At 44.6% G+C, this 25,707-nt stretch overlaps 1 protein-coding gene across 1 annotated transcript; it reads right to left on the bottom strand.

The window, feature by feature from the left end:
- Positions 1-6,430: 6,430 nt before the first annotated feature.
- On the bottom strand, positions 6,431-23,361 carry LOC126527180 (neuronal acetylcholine receptor subunit beta-3-like). Its single transcript, XM_050174931.3, has 8 exons — positions 22,983-23,361; positions 21,493-21,656; positions 17,278-17,322; positions 16,372-16,484; positions 14,228-14,330; positions 12,222-12,379; positions 8,524-8,783; positions 6,431-6,888 (listed from the first exon to the last, which is right to left on the bottom strand). Exons 1-8 carry the CDS (start codon positions 23,059-23,061, stop codon positions 6,599-6,601), a joined length of 1,212 nt encoding a protein of 403 aa, XP_050030888.1. The 5' UTR covers positions 23,062-23,361; the 3' UTR covers positions 6,431-6,598.
- Between the last annotated feature and the right edge of the window lie 2,346 nt (positions 23,362-25,707).

Consider the following 25,707-nt stretch of genomic DNA (forward strand, 5'->3'; position numbering starts at 1 on the left):
TATGTATCTCCTAAAAAATTTGACCCTGTTTAAACAAGCACAGACAAACAAACACAGAGTTTATGCGGCCGTCTGACTCAGTTCAAGTTAGGTGAATAGCTTCCGCATAAACATAAATCCTTTGGCTTGCTAAGTAACTGAAGGTAGGTCTAAAACAATTTTCATTTTCTTGAGAAAAACTGTTCCAATAATAAGTACGCGTGCACGAATAATGTTATGAATAATACGAGCCCCGCGACCTCAGCGAATGGAAGCACGTGCGCTAACACATTCACTTCTTCGAAGACAGCGGGAAAACATACTACTAGGGTCGTTGCGTATGGCTACCAAATATAGGCGAAGCCAATATTTGTTTATTTGCCCCAAATCCCTAGTTGCAAACTTTGCCCCTTGATACGATCTCGACTGGGTGAGGTGGGTCTTCACCGCAGGAAACGACGATGAAGGCGGGCATCAAGATGATGATTGATATATATATATATATATATATATATATATATATATATATATATATATATATATATATATATATATATATATATATATATATATATATATATATATATATATATAGAAAAGGATGTATTCACTTCATTGGTACATGGTTGCGACTGTGTCCGAGTCTCGAGCGATTCTGATTAACACGGGGGCCAGGATGGCCTTTAATAACCCCTCGCGGTCTTGTGGTCGTCGATGTCTTCATGGCAAACGTGAGGAACTTGTGGAAGTATCAGTGCCTCTCTCAGGTTGTGAAGTCGCCGAGCTCTTCCCCTTCGTGTCTTCTCTGCTTCGTCCTCCCCTTTGTGTCTGCTACGGGAATAAAGGGGTGACGCTTTTTCCGGGAAAAGGGCAATTATCTCGTCATGGGAGGCACGCCTGAACGTTTATGACACTTCACAAATCGAAGTCCAGGCTTATCCTAACAGCCTTCTCGGGGACGAGGCAAGTCATCTCGCCATGGGAATGCGCGCCGAATGTTTATCACACTTGGCAGGTTGATCGTAACGTCATACACATAAACTTGGAAATCCCTCCCAATCTTTCCAAATGTTAGAGGGGCACTCAATGACAGTTTTTCGAAGCCTCAAGAAGGCTTTCGAACGGGCATCGTACCTCCCAGGAATATATTGCCGAGATAATTTTTCAAGTGGACCTACAGTGCGAGCGTAGCTATACTTCGAGTGTGGTATTGTACTTTTCCCATTTGCCGTCGACGACCTCCGGTCCGACGGAGTGGAAGAGCGCCGGTGGCGACAGAAGGCCGATGCCCCGCCAAGGGCGTTACGGCGAGAGGGCTGTCGTGGCCGTGGTGTGCATGCTTTGCACATGCAATTTCTTCCGTGGTGCCGTCTTATTCTGTAGGCAGTGGCGCCATCTAGGGTATTGTCGGGATGCTGACTTGGCGAGCGTTCCGCGTCGTATGCCAGATATATGCTCGGCGGCACTTTCTGGTGGTCTATTAAGTGTGACATGGCGTCTTCTACGTGGGAAATGAGGAGTACGGACGCGATTTAAGTCGGCATGGCCGGCGTTTCTGCTGGCATTGAGGCGCACGGAGAACCCAGCGCGATGTTTGCGCGCGTGTTAATTGAGCCTGTAATCAGCCTCTGAGATCGGTTATATGTTTCTGAAAGAAACACAAAAAGAGGATTTGCGAATTTAACCTCAGTGCAGCGTTCTCACTGTAATGCTAAGCTGCGATTTAGCGGCAATGAGTAGTTATGAAGCATATGACAATACTAACAGCGTGGGTACCACTCTGCTGTGGAATAACTTGTGATGTTTATTTTGACAAGCATTCAATCTGTTATCTGCTGATGCATTGCGCAACTATCTCGTTTGTTGAATGAGGTTTCCACCCACGAATAAAATAGTTTTTGTTAGTAATAACAGCGTACGGCACAGTGTGAATCAGACTTGGCGAGTGCTCGAGTGACCCGTTCCGGACTGCGCGAGCGTCCGAAGCAGTGGCAGATGCTGCCTTATAGATTAATTTAATTATGGGATTTTACGTGCCAAAACCACCTTCTGATTATGAGGCACGCCGTAGTGGAGGACTACGGAAATTTCGACCACATGGGGTTCTTTAGCGTGCACCTGAATTTAAATACACGGCTGTTCTCGCATTTCGGCCCCATCGAAATGCAGCCGCCGTGGCCGGGATTCGATCCCGCGACCTCGTGCTCAGCAGCCCAACACCATAGCCACTGAGCAACCACGGCGGGTATGCGTTATAGATCTTTGTTCTACAGGGTGTCCCATCTAACTTTCACCAGGGTTTAAACATATGCGAATACCACGTAGCTGGACAGAACCAAGGTAATGTTGTTTGCTGTCGCTTGGAGATACACAAACTAGTTCTTTTTTTCATTCCGCCTAGTTAGGGAAGTAGTCATTATTAATTCATCAACTTCTCAAATATTTTAATTAGATTAAAAGTGTCAATGACAAAATTGTAGGGCAACTTGAACAACTCCTGATATAGCTTTCTGTTGCTCAATGCGTGCTACATAAAATTGTTTTTCCGAGCACGAAAGAAGCCCGCAAATGCACGCAAGATTGCCGTGGGACTGGCTCTCGAGGCATTTTGCGTGTATTCGCGGCCTTTACAATTCAGGTAAAAACAACCCCACAATTCAGATAAATAGCCGATTCACGCAATAAAGAATGTACGAAGCTGAACGAAGTATATGATCTCGTGATATATGAGATAAGCAATAACAAAAAGATAAAATCAACTTATTTCAGTCATTTATACAGCCCAGAACGGACTGCGACCGCAGCAGACTCTCAAAAGGAGCACCGGTATTTTCTCAAGATCAATATCAAAAACCGAATAAAGGCCAAACCCCATGAGCGCGATTTTGTGCGCGACAGCGACGAGCGACGGCTTCGAGCGACGTATCGGGCTGTCGCGTGAACAGATCGCTCGGTCTCGTCGCGCGATCACTCGGTTCTGCAAATCTACAATTCGTCGCTCGTCGCCCGGAAGTGCTATGAGCGACTAGCCAATAGCGCGAAGCCGGAAGTGGATGTACATAACTCAAGTATTTCCGATTGTCGCACGGAACGAGCAAACGATTGAATTTTTATACATGCAAAGATAAGAACCTACTGGAAGACCTTCAGAAATATTTTATGCTGCTTTTTACAGTAAAACACATCAACTTAAGTTAATAAAGAAAGCGTCACGCTAGTTTCGGTGCCTATATTGCTGCCCTCATACCGGCAATACTGGGGAGACGTCGCTCGAAGTCGTCGCTCGCATGGGGTACGACTTGTAAGCGACGAGCGAACGCGACAGTCATCTCCATCGCGTCGCTTGTCGCTATCGCGTGCAAGATCGCTTGCATGGGGTTTATACTTAAGGTCCAAATGCTGTTTTGGGGAAAATGGCAATGCACGCTGCGAGAGCATGCTGGAGTCATTGATATTGCTGCACGCGTGTGGCATTTGATTGTTTGAATGAGGCGCGTGGGCGCCATCACTCGAGAGAAGAGGAGGAAGAACGAACTGGGCTCGCGCTGTGAATCTAACCGGTCAGCGCTGCAACCACTGTTGCAAATATAACCTGTAAATAGTTGCTCGTCTTGCTGACACGCCCTTCACGTAACCATATTCAAGGGCCCAAGCAACGCACATCACCGCCGGCAACTTCATACTCGATCTCCGGATGTACTTATAACGCTGACGTGGAGCAATAAGCGTCGACAAGAACTAAATGTTTTCTCTCTCTCGCCCTCTTACTCAGAACAAATTCGGTGCGTTACATGCAGTGCCGTATTTGGCCTCCTACACACCGTGCATGTGCGCGGCCACATTCAGTCTGCGCGCTACCTTTAATATAAATTCTTTAGAGACTTATGCGCGCACAAAGGATCTCGAACGAAGAAGGTACACACACCATGCGCAAATTTCAACTGTCTTTTATTGTGACAGCGACATATATATATATATATATACACGCTTCCACAATCAGCAAAAAACACGAAGGCAAGAAAACAACTAAAAAGCATAAGAACTACACAGCCACATGTGCCGCAGAAACCAAAACTTGTCACTGTCATACCGTTTCACCATCCAGAAACCTCACTTCCGTATCACTTAATAATGCTTTAAAACTATAGAGTCGCGAAACAGCACACAAATTGCAAAAAGCTATTGCAGCGTGACCACACAGCTAGAGCGTCCAGCTTGCGAATGAAAACTGCCCTCGTGGAATGTGTTGCACGAGTCATCCGGGCGTTATGGTTTCGCTTCCAAGAAACAGCAATCTTCTAGCAGACGTCTGTTTTCCTCAATATGCTGCAATGACGTAGCTATAGACGTAGCGGTCCATATTTATTTATATTCAAAATTTATTAGAATCAAGAGCCATATGGCCTGCGAAAGAAAATGCGCCTGTTCCCGTTTGCCTCATTATTTATTTTTTTTCCTGCAATTTGAATAAAGAAAGACCAGAAGGCTGCGGGACGTTCACAGTGGCAGAGACCGTCGCAGCTTCTGCCGCCCGTTCTCGCACTGCTCGATGGTCGATATCGAATATCGGCGCACGCTTCGTCAGCAGTTTCAATTAACTTACGTAATACGAAGATGTGAAAGGATAAGACAGAGAAGCTTGATAAGGGCATCAGGGAAGAGAAGACGCAGAAAAACGGCGCAGTCTATAGACCAAGACGGCCGAATCGGTGTATCGCAAGTCTTGCGCGAGCAGTGGTCACGCGGTCCAGTTCCGCCAGCTTTTTTATTTCGTTTCCCCTTAGGAGACAGGTAAGCACAAGCTTTTTCACCATGCCTTATTTGCAGACACGGGTGTTTCGCGGGTAAAGGTGTGCTTTACAGGTAGCAAAATTCCTGCGAAGACTCCATGTACGAGAGCTGTTATGTTTGACAGTTGCAAGAGCTGTGGATAAAATACTATTTATGCCCAGCGGCAGATGTTTTGAAGAGCGCGAGACAAGACGAAGTAAGTGGGAACAGTACAAAGCGTTCTGTTCTGTGCCTCCCTTTCTGGTCCCCTGTCGCGCTTTTAAAAAAAAAATCTGCTGCGTCACAACATGTACCAAGCAGCCTCAAATGAACACTCTACAATTTATTATGTGCTAGAGCTCGTCGTTGCCAGCTTAAACACGAAGATTTCTTTTTGTCAACTCCCACTATCGAGACTAACATAAAACAAAAGAGCGGGAATTCTCTCTCGCATTTTTTTTGACGAGCAAGCACTGCAAAATGATGCACGAACACACTTTTTCTTCAGTTTTTGATTCACAGGCTATGCCGAGTAACTTGTGCCAAATTTTAAAAATATGCGAATGGCATGTTGCTGCATAGAACCAAGGTAATGTTGTTAGGTGTCGCTTAGAGCAAGTCAATATTTCTTGTACTTGTATAACTAAATTAGTTATTATTCTTGATTTAACTTCTCAAATATTGTCACATGGTAGTGAGGATGAAGAAAGCAGCAAAACTGCGAATGGCAACTGTGAATGGAAACTAATGTTTTATTGGACTAACCTGTGCCCTCAAACACAGGTTACACTCGGAGAACGGCGACAGTGGTGATCGTCAAAAATTTGATCAGCGGGTCGAGTGCGTCTCTTTTTATACGTCAGTCATCGAAGGTTCCAGAGTAGGCGCTGGTGCCCGCGTGTCTTTCAAAATGTTCTACACCATTCGCGTTGCGCATACATGAAATCACATTGCACCAGGTGACACATATTACATGGCGGATTGAACCAACGATAACATTCGAGAAACTTCCGATACATGCAGGGGCGTCCTGCACTGTGCGATAATATTTGTGAGGCGGTGAAAAGCGGTCACCCGATAAAGATAAAAAGTACACGTGTCAATATTGTAACCACCAAAATTGTCAATCAGAAATTTGTAGCTAAGCCATCAGGAAAAATCCCCGTTCTGATAATGCTTTGGTCGCGTTACATAAAAGAAAAAAAAAGAATACAATGAACGCTGCAACATAATGCAGCGACATCTCCATCACACAGACGGAACAAGTCCAACTACGACCAGAAATGTTTTGGGTTGGTTTTTGTTGTCCGTAGTTTACAGTTCGCAAAATAGCAATGTAGCCTGACTGTTTCTGTGTTTGCCCTTCGTGTTCTCTGTCCTTTCACTTTCTTTCAAATGCCAGGTGACACCATATTTGCATTCGCCTTTCATCCCGGTGACTGCGACGCTAAAGGCAACGTACATACCACGAATCTGCTTATGCGTGTAGCCACCAATACTACCGCTACAGGTGTTCTGGTTAACGGCCCTTCTCTCGACAGAATTGTTCAATGAAGCAACAAACGCTACCTAAATATCCTCTGAGCACAAGTATACGGCTTCAAGAGAATCATTCCTTTAATAAAGGGTGTTAGTTTCTAAAAGCGTTCGACTATTCACTTCCATTGACAATCATCGTCGGTGGTTTCCGCACAATTTTATTTTCCCGCTTCACGAAACTCTGTTCGTTGCTTGAGGTGCGTGAGCATTAGCAAGAAGTTTTGTTTTCCGTTAACCAGACCGAGGGTCTTCAAAGGCAGTTCACGTTGTCTCACTGTCGACGTCTACGAAGGTTTCTTCGAAGTCCTTCTCAAACTAATATGATAGCGGTGAATGTAATCAAGGAGGCCAAGAAGAATGCGCGATCGAGTGCCCTGATGACAGCGTGTGCGATGTCGACAGAAGCGCCCGCACTGCTTTCGGATGAGGCTTTTGCACCGGGGCACACCAAGGGCACACCAGTCGCTATCAAGCCCGCCACCTTGCCGACAACTGGCGGTAGCGCCCGGACATTCGACAGGAACCTGACGAGGTTCATGTTGGCCACGGTGGCGACGATGGTCAGGGCGTTGATCAACACGCTGGTGCTCAGAACAACGGCTGCAAGAAAAAAAAAAAAAACGTTGAGGAGCAAGTGGTATCGTCACCAACAACAACATCGTCATCAACATAATCGTAATGGTCATCGGAATGACACCAATTACCCAACCAAAAGTACTGCCACTGGCCTCAATGCCGTCTCAACTGCCCTTCGACATGCACCAACCAGACTGACCTCGCATAAAAGCAAATTTCATTTGCAGTACTGAAACTGCACAGCGGGTAATGAGGGACGACGTAGCGCGGGGCTAAAAACTATTTTTTAACACTGGGCGTTCTTTAGCGTCCGCCCAAATCAGGCTACGCGGGCGTTTCTTGTATTCTGCACCCATCGGAATGCGATCGCGGTGGCTGGGAATCGCACCCACGTCGCTGGGCTCAGCAGCACAACGCCATAACCAATGAGCCACAGTGGCCCGGGGCATACTTATCCTGTCGCTTCATTCATCTCATTTTGTGACAAATGCCAACTGCGCGTACCTCGGGTACACGCACTTGGTACACTATTACTCTGGTACACTATTATTATCATAGGCCACAGTATATCAATTCTAAACTAAGCGTTATCGCAGCCGGCGCCTTTTGCCGAACATGGGTTTGTTACTATTCCTCTTGGCCCCACTTTTCTCACATTATCCTGATCCGCTCAACATCTACCATGACGGCGAAATTTCGTCGAAGTTAGCGGGGTCAGTGGTTGATGTACCTTGACGTACCGTTTCCTATCTCTTACAGAGGACGTTTGGCTATGGCATTTGCCACGTGTTGAAATTCATAAACCACGTGTCACAGATACCTGCCGTGTAGTTGCCTGAATGGAACTGTATATATATTTTGTGGTTGTGCATTTCGCGCCCGTCAATGTATTAAAGTGGGTGTTTCACTTCGACTGCGTCCTAGGCGGACGTCACCCGCTTTGGAGATATTACGTTTCTCTGACGAAAAATGTGCGCCGATCCTCGAGGCCGTGCAGTTTAACACAGCGACTCAAAGCACTAGCTGTTCTGAGTGATTAGTGCGGGAAACTGGCACGGCACGTACGCGCCAGCCGTTTCACATAGCGACTTTAATACGAGAGAACCTTGCGTGCGATCGTGACATAATCGTTGAGCATTGGGATGCTGTGCTCAAATGAAGAGGTTCGATGCCACCATCGGTCATGCATTTCTGTAAAGCATAACAGGCGGACTTTACCCATTACGGAGGTAAAGAAAACTCCACGGTTTTTGATGTTGAGAGTATGCTAGCGTGCAACAGTGTACACGCTCTCGCAATCTGTAACAAACTTGTAAGAGATACAAGATATAGAAACGTCGCTTTAATAAATGAGATTGCGCAACGTCGTCCGTGAGGCACGCGTTCACAGCTGTCGAGACATCAAAATCCTCCCAATGCGTAGAGAGTTAGGTGGTGCAAAGTTCTGGCCTGCATTTTTTCCTCCTCACTCCTTTTCATTCATCCCTCATCATATCACCTCAAGTAGCACTCCAAGGATTTCGCAAGGATAACCTCTCCAGATGCCGTTTAAACTTACTCTTTCTCTCTCCATCAATAATTCACAGTCTCGAGTCAATCTTGCCAATTATGACTTTTGAGGATACACACAAGGACGAAAATAACGGGCGCTCTCCTCACTGATCTTTGGCACTTGGTTGGACCCCGCTGCCGCATCGTCGGCCCGGTACAGCAGCAGCAACGACACCAGAAGCGCCACGCCTGCGACTGTAAACCGTCGGTCCGAGAGCGGCGGTAGCCACAGCGTCAATAGGCCTAGCACCACGACACCGACAGCGGGAAGGAGGAGCGTGAAGTGCTGGAACAGGTTGCGCCTCTCCAGGACGAAGCGGTAGACCACGGTCGAGTAGCGGCCGTACTCTTCGTAATCCTTGATGTCGCTGAGTAGAGCACAATAAAAAAGTACCAGAATGTTACTAGAGGCCTTGAGTTTTCTTTTGTTAGACACTTTTTGAGGCTTTGAGCACCCATTGCGCGTATCAGAACCGCAGATAAATTTGGACGAACAAGTGGCTATAACACACCCAAAACTGGTAAAAAATAGTCGGCGTGCCTGGTCCGAAATATATAGCCCCGAATATAATGTTTCATCTTCAGAATCTACATGAGAATGCAAGCTCTTTTGAGCCATAAAATACAGTGCACATACAAATTCCGACAGGTTTGGCAAACAGGTAAAACACAACTTATAACAGCAAGAAAATAGAGTGGTTGCCATCATTGCTTATATAGTCACATAGAACGAGAGTTACGCACAATGAGTGTGCCACACTATACCACCCTCAAATGTCACCACGTGAAATTATTGATGAGTGTATACATCGAATTGTCATTTATTGGACAAGAAAATACGATCGATAGTATAACTTCACAAAATAAAGAAAATTTTATAAGTGACTCAGTGAGAACGTCGTGTGTCAAATCCACTTACAATAAGAAAAAGTGGTCCCGCTGGTGGTGCGAAAAGGCAGGCCACTTAGCTTATGAGGTTCTGGCGACACGAGACCAACATCAACCTTGGTTTCACCTCAACTTTGCAAACTGAAATGAGGTTGATGTGAGACTGCGAGACAGTCTCCAGTTTTGGCCACAGCTTCTTGTGTGAAGCTGAGGGGGAGTGAGGTAGAATTCTGAAGTCAAGTTTTCTTTGTCACAGTTTCCGTACCTGCTTATGTATCTGCTTATCCTGAATAAATTATTCGATAGTACTTAGCACACATTCTCACGTAAATATTTACTTCTTCAGAGATAAATTGCATGCAGGCACAGTCTCATCATAAGACAGACGTAAGGATGTTTCGCAGCTGAACAATCCTAATCAACTCTCTCTCTCTCTCGTGAAGTGCTAAGTTTAGTTCACTGCATCGGAGCTTTGATCCATTGTGTGTAAGAGGCATCGGAGCACGCTTACGTGGGTTAAAGTATGATAAACAGGAATAGCTGTGTACGTCCGACATCGAACACGAGACCTCGCATTCAAGATATTAGTATGAGCTTGAAGACTCGACTTCTGTCTGAGTTCGAGGCAAGGTTGTTGGTGACCACTGCACAAGCTGGAATCAGTTGGCGCAGGACAGGGGTGATTGGAGATCGCAGCGAGAGACCTTCGATCTGGCAGTGGACATAAAATAGGCTGATGGTAATGATGATGATCATGCTGTGAGGTCTCTTGAAAGCATCCCAACATCTTAGTCTGTGTTTGAAGTTGACTGGGGTCGTCAAATCTGATAGAAGGTTGAGGTGAGCGGGAGATTTGTATCGTCGTTTGTCCATTTTTCCTGGTATGTATATCGAGAACGTGACGTGGGCATGAAGCTTGTCGTGCTCAGATATACCGCTAGCGGCACCACAACATTTAGGCAGCGCGCATTCCGGTGTTTGAGTTTTGAGTGTGACTGTTTTATCTCACACGAAATATCCATCATAGAAGTTGTGATATAAGGACAAGAAAATAACTACTTTGTCAGCTTGACCAACCCGGCCTCCTGGACCACTGAGCCGCAAGCAACAAAGCAGCACGAATTTGGTTTGAAAGAAACACTACCGAAATTATACAAGTTATACACGCAATGTTAGTAAACTACGCACCATTTCATCGCAATAAACTTGATAAAACGAACAAAAAAAATAACTACGCATGATAAACTCGCAACATTCAGTTAAACGTTACTACTTGTACCACGTTACGTTGAATCATTACACATGTCATAAAGATATTTTTTGTTGTTGCAAGGGCGACGCAAAGTATAGACTGTGACCGTGAGTTTCTGTCTGTCAATCATACTGCATAGAAAGCTCACAGCCTCTCAATATGGCGACTGAGGCGTACTCGCGGTACATACCACTATGTGCTGTCTATGGTAGAGTGGATGTGCGTATGTGTTTTCTCAAACCTGGTGGCGGTTTCCAAGTTACCTTGCGGTTTATTAATTTCACTACAGCATGCGGACGCGAGTTAAATGAACGAAAAAAAAAAAGAATAATAACGATGTCCAATTTCTGAGCAAGTCAGGCATGAGGAGCCTGCCCGAAAATGCAACGCGATGAGTGGAGACGCCCACCGTCCGGCCGCACATGTTTCGAATCCATTACGCAGTTTAAGCTGCAACAATTTCACCGACGAATTCGCCGTTAAGCTCACCACCTCACGTTAAGCCAGAGTGCGCTGGACAGTCAGGACCTGACCGCACTTACAACAGCAGTAACTGGATCCTCGGGTAGTGCTCGGCGACGCTGCAGAATTTTTGCCATGTAGGCATCACTGTCAGTGTTGGTAAATGCTTTAAGGATGGGTCCAGAGAACGACCTAAAACAATTCCCTTTTTTGCGAAAAGTAACGAAGTGAACCTCATTACCTTGGATAGGTCGATGAGACCTCCCTCTTTTAATAAAGCTTTATCATCATGATTATAATAATAATTATGATGATGGTAATAATGAGTTGCTCGAAATTTTGTCTTTCTTATGCTGTAATTGTTCCTAGAAACGTACCTAGTTATATTTTTTTAAATGAAACATTTAAATTACCTTTTTTCAGTGGTAATTCACCATTCGGAATGGAAGAAGGGAAATCAATTTTCTAGTCTTCTAAAACGGTATCAAATGCTAAGATTATGCTTTGTCTACACGTGTAAAAGCCGCTTTCACGCATCCAAATGGCTCATATAATGAGCTGCTTAGAACGTTCTTCGAAGTTGAGACAAACGTAGGCGCATTATTACCCCTTGCCTTAAAATAAGGGCGAGGCATTGAACGTAGTCAATGTAACTTGAACAATTTTTCCAGGGCAAATCACTGGCTACATCTGCGTCCATAAAATGTCGAGCAGCGCTTCAACTTGAGCATGCTGGTTGCCCATCGCGACAGGGAAACCACGTGGGAATCTGACAAAAACGAAGAGTGGCACAAAGACTGTTGTTGTTGTTGTTGTTGTTGTTGTTGTTGACAACAGTGCTGTGCACGTATTCCTCGCGCCTCTCTTCGGCTTCGTCTAGTTTACGCACTGTTCCCCTGCAACTGAAAAATAAAATGATTGAAAAAAGTCGCCGAGGCTGCAAAAATCGACTTTGTCTTTAAGGAGATTAAGGGAAGCTAGCCATGTTACCAAGGATTACAGTAGAAAAAATCTTTGCCCATACGCTAAATCTTTACATTTGGCCAAACGGGGAAGACGAAACTGGGAGAATTACCGTACTGTACCCCACTGCTTGTACGAAAACAAGACATCGCGCAAGCACTCTATACTGTGCCGACCATTGATGCCAGTGTTCACGGTAGACTTGCACATTCAAAAGATAGTGGGCCGCAGTCCTACGCACGTTTTGGAGGTGAGGGAGACGAGTACAAACTCCGAGTCCGTTTTCCCTTGGGAGTCGGTTCGGTCAATGGTGAGGTTGACATCCTTTTCGGGGTCCAGTATGGTGCTGTACTCCACGACACATTCGTGGCGGTCCATCGGGAAGTGCGTCATGTCCGCCTGCGAGCCGAGTGCTTGTACGACAAGAACCGTGCAACGTCCACGAGTGAAGAAGAGAATACGCACTATCTACCCCGTGGACGTGAACGCTATCGCGATGATCAAGCAGATTCGGGAAGAAAATTCCCGTAGTAATTATTAACGACGATTATCAAAGTCGGGGATAGCTCTCCGAAATTCTGCTGCGTTGCCATGGCATTGTCCGTTTCAAAAAAAGAAAAAAAAATTACCACAGTCATCACCATTAGCCTATCTTTATGTTCACTGCAGTACGAAGGCCTCTCCCGGCGATCTCCAACTACCCCTGTGTTGCGCTATCTGATTTCAGCTTGCGCTGTCGAATTTCCTCATTTCGTCTACCGTAGTTATGCAGAGAAATTCCGGAAAGGCGTCGCCAACTTGGATAATCATCGGCAATTATTTATATAGCAATTCCAACATCCTTAAAAGTAACTTTTAACAATTATTGCTGCCCTATTTTCAGTTATTTTCGCACAGAAACTCATTATATTTGTTCGTTTTGCTCCACGTCGTTTGACAAAACACGTCACATTGTCGTTTAAAAATTTAAATTAGATTCTGGGGTTTTACGTGCCGCAATCACGAACGGATAACGGGGCACAGCGTTGTGGGGGACTCCGGATCAGGTTTGCCCACCTGGTTTTTTTTAACCTGCACCCAATGCACGGTGCACGGTCGTTTTGCATTTCGCCCCGGTCGACATGCGGCCACCCTAGCCGCGATTCGATCCCGCCACGTCGGTGCTTAGCAGCGCGATGCCAAAGACACTAGGCAACCACGTCGGGTGACATTGTTCCTTTGTTCGGCTCTTCAGGTCCTTTAATTGTCGACTGACAGCAAAGCCAGACCACGTCTCTGTGCAACACTTCACTTCTCCGATGACGGCGTGCTCATACAACAGTGTTTTGTTCTTGTCTTTTTTTCTGTTTTGGGCGAACTGGACGAGCAAGTATGCTGAGCGCTTTAGTGAAGGACGTGGAGCATAAATTGCTACCTTGCTGCGAAATTTGAGCGGAAACGAAGGAGCACTAACGTCTCCAAACCTTATTTTCAAACCGGGAAAGAACGGCAAGGTGACCTGCCGCGGCAGCTTAGTGGATGTGTAACGTCGTGCTGCGCTGACTGCGAGGTCAAGGGTTCGATCCCGGTCGCGGTCGCCGCATTTTGGCGTCTACGAAATACAAAAATGCTCCTGTACTTACATTTAGGTTCACGTTAAAGAACCCCAGGTGTTCAAAATTAATCCGGAGTATGCCGCAACGGTATGCAGGTCTAATAATCGTATCGTGGTATTGGCACGTGAAACTCAAGAATTTTTTTTAACAGCCAGGCAATAGCCGCCTACCCTACCTAGCATTTCACTCGGAGGACAAAAAAGAAAGTCAGCGTCAGCACCTACTCCGCCAACAACACAATGGTCACTACAGCAGCAACTTGAAAAGATGACTGCTATAGAATCGACTCTTGCAGATTTGTTGTAGGGACGTATAGTCAGGCCTTAATGCCGTTCAACTGGAGAGGTTGGAAGCAACATTGATCCGGCCAGTCTATTTTACTTGTCGGAAAGAACGAAACTTCTTTGAAAGTAAATTGTATAAAGTTTCAATCAGGACAGTTATAACCACTGACTTATAACTGCGAGAGGGAGAAAAGAAATAATTACAAACAGGATGGTTTTCCAACAATCTTCAAGGCACTTGAGTCAGCTTGTTTTTTTTTGGACAAATAAAAGCGGTTGGAAAAAAATTTCGTTCGTCGCGTTATTCTTGGTCTTTGGTTATCGACGCTCACATATCTATGTCGAAGAAGTAGGTGGGACCGACTTACGCTGCAAAAAGTTTGCACGGACGTCGCCGAGCACATTTGAACTTTGCCGTCATCGTTTGCGAGCAACATGTAGTTTGTGAGCAGGCTGGAGTAGACGTCGGACCTGGGTATAGGACGAAAAATTGCAGCTGTTAGTTGTGGATTCTTTTTTTAGTTGTAGCACTTTGGTCGCCGGCCCACCGAAGCATCTGCTGCGCGCAAGCAAGCGTTTTTGTGGAAAGGTTCAACAACTCCATTCCCTCGCACGTCCAATCGGTGCGTTTCGGTTAGAACCACGACTGCCGTAAGCCAATGGGCGACGAGAGAGCCAGCTGCATTTTACAAGCGAAGAGTCCGCGCCATTTTGCGCCGCTAATGTACCTATAATGCATTAGCTCGGGTGCTCCTATCTAAATACATGTGAAAGGCGAATTCGTTTTTCTCGGCAATCACTGCACCAAATTCGACGAGGTTTGTTGCACTTAAAGTAAAAACTTAAAATGTAGTGACTCTTGGTTTCGAATTTCTTATTTAGGTCGTAAATCTTTTATTAAAAATTGGAAAAATCGAAAATATTCAAAAAACTATACTATCAAGTTTACAACTCCGTAACTCAGCAACAAAATGGGCATTGTCGACGTGAATGGGCTACATGGCGTACAAGCATAGCAAGATTGCTAGTCATGCTTTGTGTAATGCTAGCGATGTTTGCGCTCAATACATTTCCCAAAACAACACGATTGCCAAAAGAAAGGAGGAAAAAAATCTGAAAAGTAAAATAAGGAACTCTCCGGCTCGGTAGCTTCAATCTAAAAACACGGCAACGGATATATATATATATATATATATATATATATATATATATATATATATATATATATATATATATATATATATATATATATATATATATATATATATATATATATATATATATATAAACGTCTAATACATCTAAACAGGGCCAAATCTATGTATCATGTATACATCCTTCGATAATGTACTGCTAATTTGTGAATAGGACTTTTGCGAAACCTTTGTACACAAACATCGCAACAATTGCACTGGGCTGTAAATTAATGTACCATATTGCTCTGCTTCAGATGCTCTGACATATGCAGTTTTCATGGAACTTTATATATTTGTTTTCGGTGCAAAGTTAACCAATTCGTAAGCTTCATGCTTCAATTTGTTTTTTGATTTTTTGTTTTTTCTGCTAGCTTACCGATCTTCAACAACTTATTCAAAACTTCGAAGTTCTAAATCTAAATTCTGCTTCCAAGAGTTGCTGGACAACTTTCTCACTCGAGTGCAATAAATTTTATTCAAATCAGTCCGGCGCCTGTCTATTAGGAGAATTTCCGTGTTTTAAATGCATTTGAATCTTAATATTGGAGTTTGTCCTGCACCTCAATAACACGCTACCACCCTCCAGTAATGGCTGATTTCGCAGCTGCCCACAGGCGGCAGCACAGGTTTACAAGTTTATGTGAGCGCCGTCTTCTCACGAGCTAGCTTCCCAGTAGACAAAAGCAACTTCGCATTCCCTGCCCCCCTCCACCCTCCGCTCCCTCTTTAAAAGTCAGGCAAGTAACTATGCGAAGTGTTATGCTGAATCATCTGTACCATAGAATGCGATATTTCTATAAATTTCAGTAAAAACATAGCAACGGTGTCCGCAAAATCTTTTATTCCCGATTTTTTATTAGGAGAAATAAAAAAACGCACATCCCTGTACACTAGTCATGCTTCATCGTTTTGAAGCAGCTGCTTTCACCCCACTGCAGGGTGTTGTTGAGAGGAAGCACCTCCCTTGTATTCAGCCGTAGTCTTCTATATGTAGCGCTACACCTCACTGCAGGTTGTTGTTGAGAGTATGCACCTTCCTTGTATTCAGCCGCAGCCTTCTATATGTAGCACTACACCTTGCCGTATTTTTTTCTTTCTTTCTTTTTTCTACATGCCTCACGTGTTATGTTGTTGTTGTTGTTGTTGTTGTTGTTTCGTGAAACAGATAGGTTTGTTCCACAGAGGCGACATAATTAAGAGCCATGCGATTTAAATTTGTGACACTAATTTTAAACATATCGCGAGCGTTAAACCAAGCGTTGTGACCATGCATCTACTCTCAGGTTAGAAAAAGCCACAACAAGTAATAACTTTACCAAGACGACGTCATGTACAATTCCGGCCTCCAAACGTCGCCCGTCTTTAAGCGGATTACCGTCTGTCCTCCGTATTGCGTTGCGTTCCACTTGAGTCGGTGATCCTTCCAAGTCTAAGGTACGGAAAGAGAAGCATAGCCGACACGCAGATTACACACTACGCTGTTCAAAATAAGCCCGTAATGTCTTTTTTCAACACGTTGGTAAATTCGACCTCCCACAGAATCCTTATTGCGTCGTAGACATACTCTTTTTTTTTTTCCTTATAAAAATACAGCGCAAAAACGCGCGGATTGTCTGCCGACTTTGTATCTGCTATTAGGCCTGTCTATAGGTATTAACTTATTTGTGTTCACGTGACCTAAATAGATGAATGTGTAAAGCGGTAAGGAAACACCCTGTCTATATGCGGCCCTTACTTCCGTATTCTCAAACGCTCCTTTACTTGAAGCTATTCCTCCACTCGATCAAGCTGAGTACAGCGCCGCCCATCGACTGGAAAAAAAGTACGCTATTCAGAAATTGGCCTGTATGATCGTGAAGCGCAATGATCACTTCTGCCGAGGGACGTCGCTGATGACTGCTTTCTTCACAATGCTGCAAGGAATCCAGGTTTTATGTATAGCACAGAGAAATTGGTAATTTTCAATGAGGAGACTAGTCAGAATGTCAAGGTGAAGCGTTAAATGAAGTAACATCTTAGAATACGGAGAGAAGGGGGGGCAGGAGGATGGGTTTGACTGCACGGAGCCACTTTCCAGAAGTCGCATACAGAGAGCCCGTAAAACTTGTAAATAAGCGTTTACCTACTTTCTCTGAGACAGCCATATAGTTTATGTGAATATTTTCATTCTAGTTTGAAACAATTTTTTTTTCGAAAGGTTAGGTAGTCACGGAGCCACTCACCATGCATAAACCGATGTCTGCGTAGAACAGCTCTCTGTCGGGATGCTGCCAGGCGGTGAATCGGCGGTAAGAAAAGAGGTAAAACAATGTCAAAATAAGCAAAGTCCACATTAAGCTGTGTCCCCACTTTTCAAGAGTTCCAAATATTTCACAGAACCACTGAAAAGTAAGCCTCAGAATCCATCCAGTATATATCGATGGCCGTAGGCATATACGCACATTTGATTTACTAGTGCTGTATACGTCATTTACCAATCATTTTCAGTTTGTGTTATTTTTGTTTGTCACTGCGCTTGTAACTCCGAGGAAGCTGCCTCCAATGCTGCGTGTGAAATTTGGATCCTCTATTTTGACTGTACGAGTGCGCCTCAGAAGTTCCGGGGCCTCGTGACGTAGAACTGTACGCCTTTAGTCCCTCTACCCCAGGACATTTCTTGTAAATATCAGAATAAACTGCTATTCTGTTCTGTAAACGACGATGGACCGAAGCTCGCGCTCCCTGAACAGCAGCCATTTCACTGACCATCTTTTCTTTTCTTTTAATTCGCCATATTCTTTCTCCTTGAGCAATCACATTTGGCCTGCCACGGGAATGTTTGCTCTTACCGCTGGCATGGCTGGCTCAAATCTCCGTAACTGATGCTTAACAGTGTCACAGGGGACGTATCCGGAGCAACGTTTCGAGAATGAGACAGTGACGGCAAGAACTGATGAAGTACAGCAGCAATATTGTAAAAACAAGAAATCGCTCGTGGATCTATCTATCTATCTATCTATCTATCTATCTATCTATCTATCTATCTATCTATCTATCTATCTATCTATCTATCTATCTATCTATCTATCTATCTATCTATCTATCTATCTATCTATCTATCTATCTATCTATCTATCTTTCTTTCTTTCTTTCTTTCTTTCTTTCTTTCTTTCTTTCTTTCTTTCTTTCTGCGGAACGCATCCTGCGAAGGCCTGAAATAAAAGACTTTACGTAATAGCTCCGACTCCTGAAAGTTATTGCCTTCACGAAAACAAGCCTTCTTTTCGAAACATTGGCTCTTGAGGCATCAATTCAATTCAATTCGATTCACTCTTATTCTTCTAGAACACATCCTGGAAAGGGATAAAGTACGGGAACTAAAAGCAGAATCGTAACCTTGACAAGGGCACATAAACGTCAACAATGTGTACTTGTATACGTACACATTTAAAAATCTCTGAACACTTTACGATCAGAAAGCAAATCGACAACTGGGAACTAATATTATTTATGCAATAAGTAATGTTTATAAGCCTCACACAGAACGTTGGGCAGATATCAAATCGATAGAAATTAAAATTGCGTGCTAACCGTGCAATTGCGTGCAAACCTTGAAACTGTCATAGCTATACAAATAATAGCATTTTAAATTACGCCACAAGCGTTAGCAACAGATCAGGTACAATTATGTTAACGTCACATTACGTAACAACACAAAAATGCAACAATTATAACGTAAAAGAGCAATCGACCAATAAATAACTATTGCAAATTTACGAAGTGGCTTTTGGGTTCCTTAAAAGTGCAATTACTGATGCATTCGCACTTGTTTAATATAGCCGGGAAATTATGTTGAACGGACTGTAGTTTACAAATATTTCTAAATCTTGGCACAAGAGCACAGAACTACGCGTATATACGTATTATCTGGCTTCTTCTTCAAGAATGAAACATTCCCTGTTCTGCCTGTGTTTACCACTTAAAGTCTACATCTTGCCATGTACAGTCAACCACAAAACTTTACGGACGATGCGATCGCGCAGAACCTTGAATTTCCGAGCAGCCTGTAAAAGTAGCCAGTAAAACTGCACATCACTATGTGATGTACGGTTTGCGCGTGTACTAGAGTATGCTAGTAGCGGCTGGAAATGTGAATACCAGGCTCCGTTGCGAGGCTTTTGCGAGGCCGTTGTAAAGATAGTTGGCCTTTCCTCTTTTTTTTTTCAGATCCCGTAGTCCGTAAAATTTCGGGTGCGACTGTACATCTGTCCTGTTCATAACTAATCCACTTAGGCAGCCTAGTTGGTTGCGCTTGATTATTCGTGAAACGCATCACCAGTGCAAGATCGAACGGTACACAATAGGAAGACGCAGACACCACAAGAGCTGGTTCACAACGTTGGAGTTGTATAGTCTCGCGTTTCTGGTGGCAGTGTCTTCTCTGATCGTCCGTTCCGATTTGGACTGTTACATGCTTCACGACTAAGCCCCCTCTAACGACTACCAAAGGTACCTGGCTGAGTTGATGTATAGTGCTCCTTTCCGAAAAGGTTGTTTAGAAGGAAGCACAAGGTGAAGATGACAAATGCATTGTGCGCCTACTCTACGACTGATTGTTTACTGAAACACACAAGAAATCATAGCATCAACATAGTTGAAACAAAAAAAAAGAAAAGAAAAAATGTCGCTCATACAGCTCGCTTTCTAAAGGGACGCATCCAGCGAGGCCTTGAGCCAGGGAGCCTATCATTATCGCTCTGATTCTCGATATAGTTTCTCTCTCTCTCTCTCTATCTATCTATCTATCTATCTATCTATCTATCTATCTATCTATCTATCTATCTATCTATCTATCTCTATCTCTCTCTCTCTCTATCTCTCTTTCTCGCTCTCGCTCTCTCTCTCTCTCACGCCCGTTGCCATTGAGAGTTTTATGATTGTTCCAAATCAGTTCTCCTACTAAATTCTTAGTTCATTATAACATATTTCCCTTTCCGTGGACATTTCCTCTCTTCCCAAATGTTTGCGTTGCTTGCTACAGAGCACAATGGCGTTCCCTAATCCCATCCAATTCTTCGCCAATCCTCCATAGTGGAAATGCGCTGTTCTCAGAGAGAAATCGGCTCAAATAAACTTGCACCTCAAGCGGCCTATTGTGAAGCTACCAAGGCTTTCGAATTCACGCATTGGTATTGCTGGGCGAGTTACCATTACTTATTAATGCGCATTTGAGTAAGGAAGCCGACAAGCTGTATGTATTTAACGCGGTGCGATTACGACGCTTGCCGCGTTTATTCTTTTCACATAGCTTAGGTTGCAGTGTCGGCCATCTCAGGTGACGTCATGTCAAGTGACCAGTAATCGTGAAAATTACGTCAGAACGGTAGCGTGACGTCACGAACCGGGCATCCGGGCATCGAAGAGAACGACTGAATTACAGTCTACAACCTCTTTGCTTATCACCCGCTCTTTTTAGTACTTTGAAATTTTAACCGTACCTGACCGCTCGAAAATTTTTGAGCAAGGAATATGACTCGCCAGGTCATAAGAAACCGCCAAAATTTATTAGCTACGAAAAAAGGCGATGCGTTTGCGACGAAAAATATTCGAGCCAGGAAAAAAGAGAGTTTAAACTTGTCCGTAAAGATATTAACCTCTGCCTATAATACCGGGTTGTTGGAGACGTGGCTGGCAGTAACAACGCTGGTGGCGACGTCCCATGACGCAACGTCCAGCCACAACGCGTTAGACACGTTTTATTGCCAGGTATTTTTTTCTGGAATAAATTTCGTTAAGCGTTGCATGTTAACGATTACGTAGCTATCGACACTTTACACCAGCAACTAAGCAGAAAGTAGTTGGTTGCTGCAGCGATAACTCTGCGTTTTCTCCTGTTAAACTCTGCGGTATTCCGCAAAGGGAAATGTGCTTAAGGAGAAGCTAAAGCTTCCTAATTATATGATTTTATCATATACCTTGCCAGTTAGGATAGTGCGCCTGTCGTGTGCTTGGCGGTCCTTTCGACCGCCAGACGCACTGCAGCGAGAGTCCTAGACGCGTAAAAAGGAGTGCTCTCAGACGCGTATACTCCATGAAACTACAGACCGGTGCCCATGAAAACATGGATGAAGGAGGGACATGTAAAGTAGGCCACAATTAAGTGTTAACGGCACGTGGAATTTGCGAAAGAAAGCTGAATTCCCGCCCACAGCCTGGTCACCACACCCTCGATTTCAAGCTTTCAGTCTGTCGTCGATTTTGCGACCTGCGCCGCGATTCATTAAATTTAGAAGCGCCGTGCCTTCGCAGAGCAGGAAGTGGTCGTCGAGCCGGTGTCCCGTAAACTTTTGTCGATGACCGTATACAACGACGACTCATCCAGTAATAGAGAACGATACGCAATTTTATAGCGCGTACGTTGTCGGGTTGTGCGTTGCTTCGACGTGTTAGTCACTCACCAGGTAAGGGCCGTCGATAACATCGGCGCTTATGAGCACCTTAGTCGTGTCGTTGGCGTGGGTGGCAGGTCGAGTTCCGGGGTCGTAACCCTTTCCCAGCAGGTCATTTCGGAGGCGCCACAGTTCGTTGCTGCTCCGACCGTCGGTGCATGCAGCTCTGTTTGCTGCGCGTTGCCGTTTCGATGTAACGTCCGTGATGTTTTAGCGTATGTACAACGCGGCAAACGGGGAAAAAAACGATAAACTGAATCAAAGGATATTCAAAAGCAGTGCAAGTAACATTGGTATTGGCATCATGCTAATCTCATTTCAAATAGACGCTTTATAGTAACGCTAAATCAGCCTGGATTGGTGAAGTATTGCATGAAAATTTCTTTCTCATTCGTGGTACGTTCTAAAAGGCAGGGCTACGAACACGGACACAAGTAAACTGCAGAACCCGGCAGAAATATCAGTAGCTGCATAAGGACCATTGCTCCTCGTTCACGATTTGTTGCAACTACTTATAATCTGTGCTTTACTATGTTTAGTTTGGAAAGCAGGTCCGATTGCAGTCATTGACGTATGTCAACATACTGTATGAATGTTAACATACGGTAATCTTTCTAATCATTACAACAAGACCGATTCTGATGTTCCGATACATGAGCGATAACGACGAAACTGGAAAGAAGTTCCCGCTCTGTGGACGGAAGCCGTTTCACATGACTTTTACTATTGTTTTGTATTCCTGCTATTCTTTGACCTGGAGACTTTGAACTTCGGCTGCCACAGGGATTCTTTTTTTTATTTTTTTTATTTTTTTTCACTGGTCGTACGAGCTGGCTCAGGTGACTGTAACTGTGATGCTTAAAAATGGTCGAAAGAGGTGTAGCTCTAGAGCCAACGTAGATCCAAGACTCGTCTTGGTCAGTTCAACAACTGGCGAAAAAACTACAACAGTATCATAACAGAAGGAGAAAAAAAAAAAGAAAAACAAAATGATCGGTCATAGAGCTATCTCCTTTACCGAACGCGCCCGGCGAGGCGCGTATAGTATAGAACAATATGGACAACACAAAACGCGGGCCGGCCTGTCTTTACCTTGAATCCTTACCAACTTGCTCGACTTTCAGCCGTTCCAATCTTCGTTCTCATTAATTAGCCGGGAATGTGTTGATTACTAGTGAGGGAAACAGTAAGGGCCAAGCTTGACGCCCTTTCGTAAATTTTTGCGCAGAAACATCAGAGCGCGTACGGTAGTGTGACGTCACGGATTTCGAAAGCAATCTATCGAATTCGGAAGCTTTCAGAAACCATCAAAGTTCTTGAAACTACGATGCTTTCAGGTTTAAGTAGAGAGACTAGTGCCACACGTCGTTCCTGCATTTTTTTTTTTTTTTTTTTTGGGGGGGGGGGGGACTTTTGTATGTTTACTGCAGTTGAGGATCGAACGTCGAGCTTATCGTGGACGGCGCATTAGTAATGCTACCAGCTGTCACGTGCCTTACCGATCTGCCAGAGGATGCACAGTACCAAGAGTGAGGATCCAGTCCGCCGTCCTAAGAAGGCCATCGCGAGCGCTTGCATCGTCTCAGCGTTGACAGCCCGCTGGGGAGGTGTGTTTGGAAGAAGGCCACGGGCTGCAGCCCGAGCGAGGGCTCCTTTTACAAGGTTCCCGTATCGGTTCCGCCGACTCACACACGCGACAGTGCTGCCAAGCAGCGGAAGAGCAGCAAAATCAGATTGGTTTCTTTCGAGGTTATTCTGCACCTATTTTGAATCTACTACTGCACAACCTAAACTTCAGTTGAGCGACAAACTGCGCGCTCAAGTCGAAGCAAGCGGTGGTCACGTGCTTGTCTTCCTTTTTTTTTCTGCGCTATAAAGTGCCAGTGGCGAATGTCAATCAACTATAGTCCATTTATACATCTTGCAGAAGGCACTTGCTTCCTGTAAAATCAAAATGTATGAGCTTTTTCTCGAAGCGAACGACTTTGTTGGGAAAGAGGGTTGTAATTCTCCAAACTTAGGGTGCTTCAGCATCGACTGTATCCAATGATTAAAAATCCTGCATGTGAGACAAATCGTTGGTGATTATTTAGATCAGCGGCGGACATAAGTAACCGCGCCATAATCGTCAATTAGCTCCTGCACTGCCGAGTTTTCTTAATTGACTTTTAACCAGTTGTACTATATGAGGCACGTTCCAGTCGCGGGATTAATACCACAGTCGGTGCTCGAGGTATGTCTAATTAGTCTAAACCCTGACTTTAGCATCAGTTTAGAGTACCTATATATTTTCGAGATATCGGTCCTTTGATGTGTCCGGTGGTAGATACATCTGTCATCTCCATAACCATCGATAGCGTGCTTTGTGGAAGGGTAGTCTAAAACATTCTGGAAAAATTGTATATTTGTCTTTATAGTGCACCTTTAAAGACTACACGAGTAGAAGTTCGGTATGGCTCCCGCAGACACTTGGACCACAGCATAAGTGCAGAAATAAAGCTAAACTTTCCGCTGTGACAAAGACACGAGTTACTCAGACCGCCGGATCCAGAATGCATAGACGCTTGACACGTCTTGTAATTGCTACGCGCCGAGCTTTGCTGAGCTCAAGCTCATGAATACTCGTGCTTCTGACTTCCATCGCAAAAGTTTCCAGTCATACCGATTACGTGAACGAGAAATCGAAAAGCATAATCGACTAATTAATAAAAATAACAAATTAGTTTGTTTAATTAATTGCCTTACAGCGCGTCGACGCACATTGGAATTCACGAACTGCAGTCGCTGAGTTCGCAAGACATATCCATTTATTTGGAACAAACTTTCAGTACGGCACCAGTTTCGAGATATTCATTTCTAAAGTATGCGACGAAACACATGGTCTTTCTAATTTTGCCCTTCAATGCATAAAACTGTGTTTGGTTAAAGAAAAGGGAGGGGGAGGGCAAGTGAAACAATACTGCATTTTTGCCGCAAGTTCCACGGCTCATGTCTTCGAAACCCGAGAGATCCTTAAAAGATTAGTTCCAGATGGATTTGCCTCGCAAACACACTGGCTGCAATTCGTAAATTGCAATATGTGCCGTCTAGCTGCGATAAGTGCCGTCTGTGATATGGAGCCGAGAACTGTCACTACGTTGGCGACATGAACGGTGGACTTTCTTTTCTTTCCTCAAACTTCTCCTCTCCTTTTCCCCTTCGCGCAGTGCAGGACAGCCAACCGGGCTCAGTCCCGGTTAACCCCCTGCCATTTATTTATCCCCTTTTCCTCTCTCTTCCAGTCACGCGCAGCACGAATAAAAAATGAGTGGTGAAACGTCGTGGTATGGGCAGTGTGACCACATGGAGTGACGGCGGCGTTTGGATGGGTGTTGCGTGAGCCCTGTGGGCCTGGCTGCGATGGACGATTACGTCATCGCAGGGAGAGCGACCACCAGACGATAGGTGCTTCAGCGCTTGGAAGGAGTCGCGAGGGAATCGATAAAAGAGCGCTGTAACTGAAATCATAAAAGAGAGCGGCAGCATAAAACGTTCGTTTTGCGACCAGCACACGTGACCCCTCGTTGCGGCGCTCGACGCAGGCGCTGCGACTGCTCGCGATCGTATACCGAACTCCGCACGTTTGCGCATTTGTGCGCGTGACGTCATGCATGTTTGATAGTGGGCGAACGTTCATTGCACTTTATACTGACCACAAAACTACCAGCCCTAGTTCTTGCATTATTCGAGACTTGTCAGTGCTTCGCGCTGTAGGCGAAACGCTTTTCGTTGCATTTTAGTAACACTTGGCATTACATTTCCGCTAATTTGCCGACATAATCGTATTTCCCACGTGCTTCACCGAGCTTGCTCATGTCTGGGACCGTTCTGCAGCAACTTTAGTGCCATGCTTCTGCAACTGGCTACTGGCACCATATGTACTATATTGCTAACCTAGGAGTGTGCGAACACGTTCCTCTGTGTACACCAACCACGGAAAACAGTAGGTTCAAGGATGCCGCAATTAGCATGTTGCATATAAATTTTATTACATTACATTCCCGTCTTCTGGACACTGGGCCTTTATTACTGCGATTAATAATTGTTATTCCCTACTGTATTTTGTTGGACCATCCTGACCACTTGCCTTTGTAATGACCACTTGCCTTTACCTCGATGGTACAGTTACTAAATAATGTGCACGACTGATGCAAAGACAAGGAAGCACACAACATTGCACATTGC

Source organism: Dermacentor andersoni, chromosome 9 (genome assembly GCF_023375885.2).
Source record: "Dermacentor andersoni chromosome 9, qqDerAnde1_hic_scaffold, whole genome shotgun sequence".
Lineage (NCBI taxonomy): Eukaryota > Metazoa > Arthropoda > Arachnida > Ixodida > Ixodidae > Dermacentor > Dermacentor andersoni.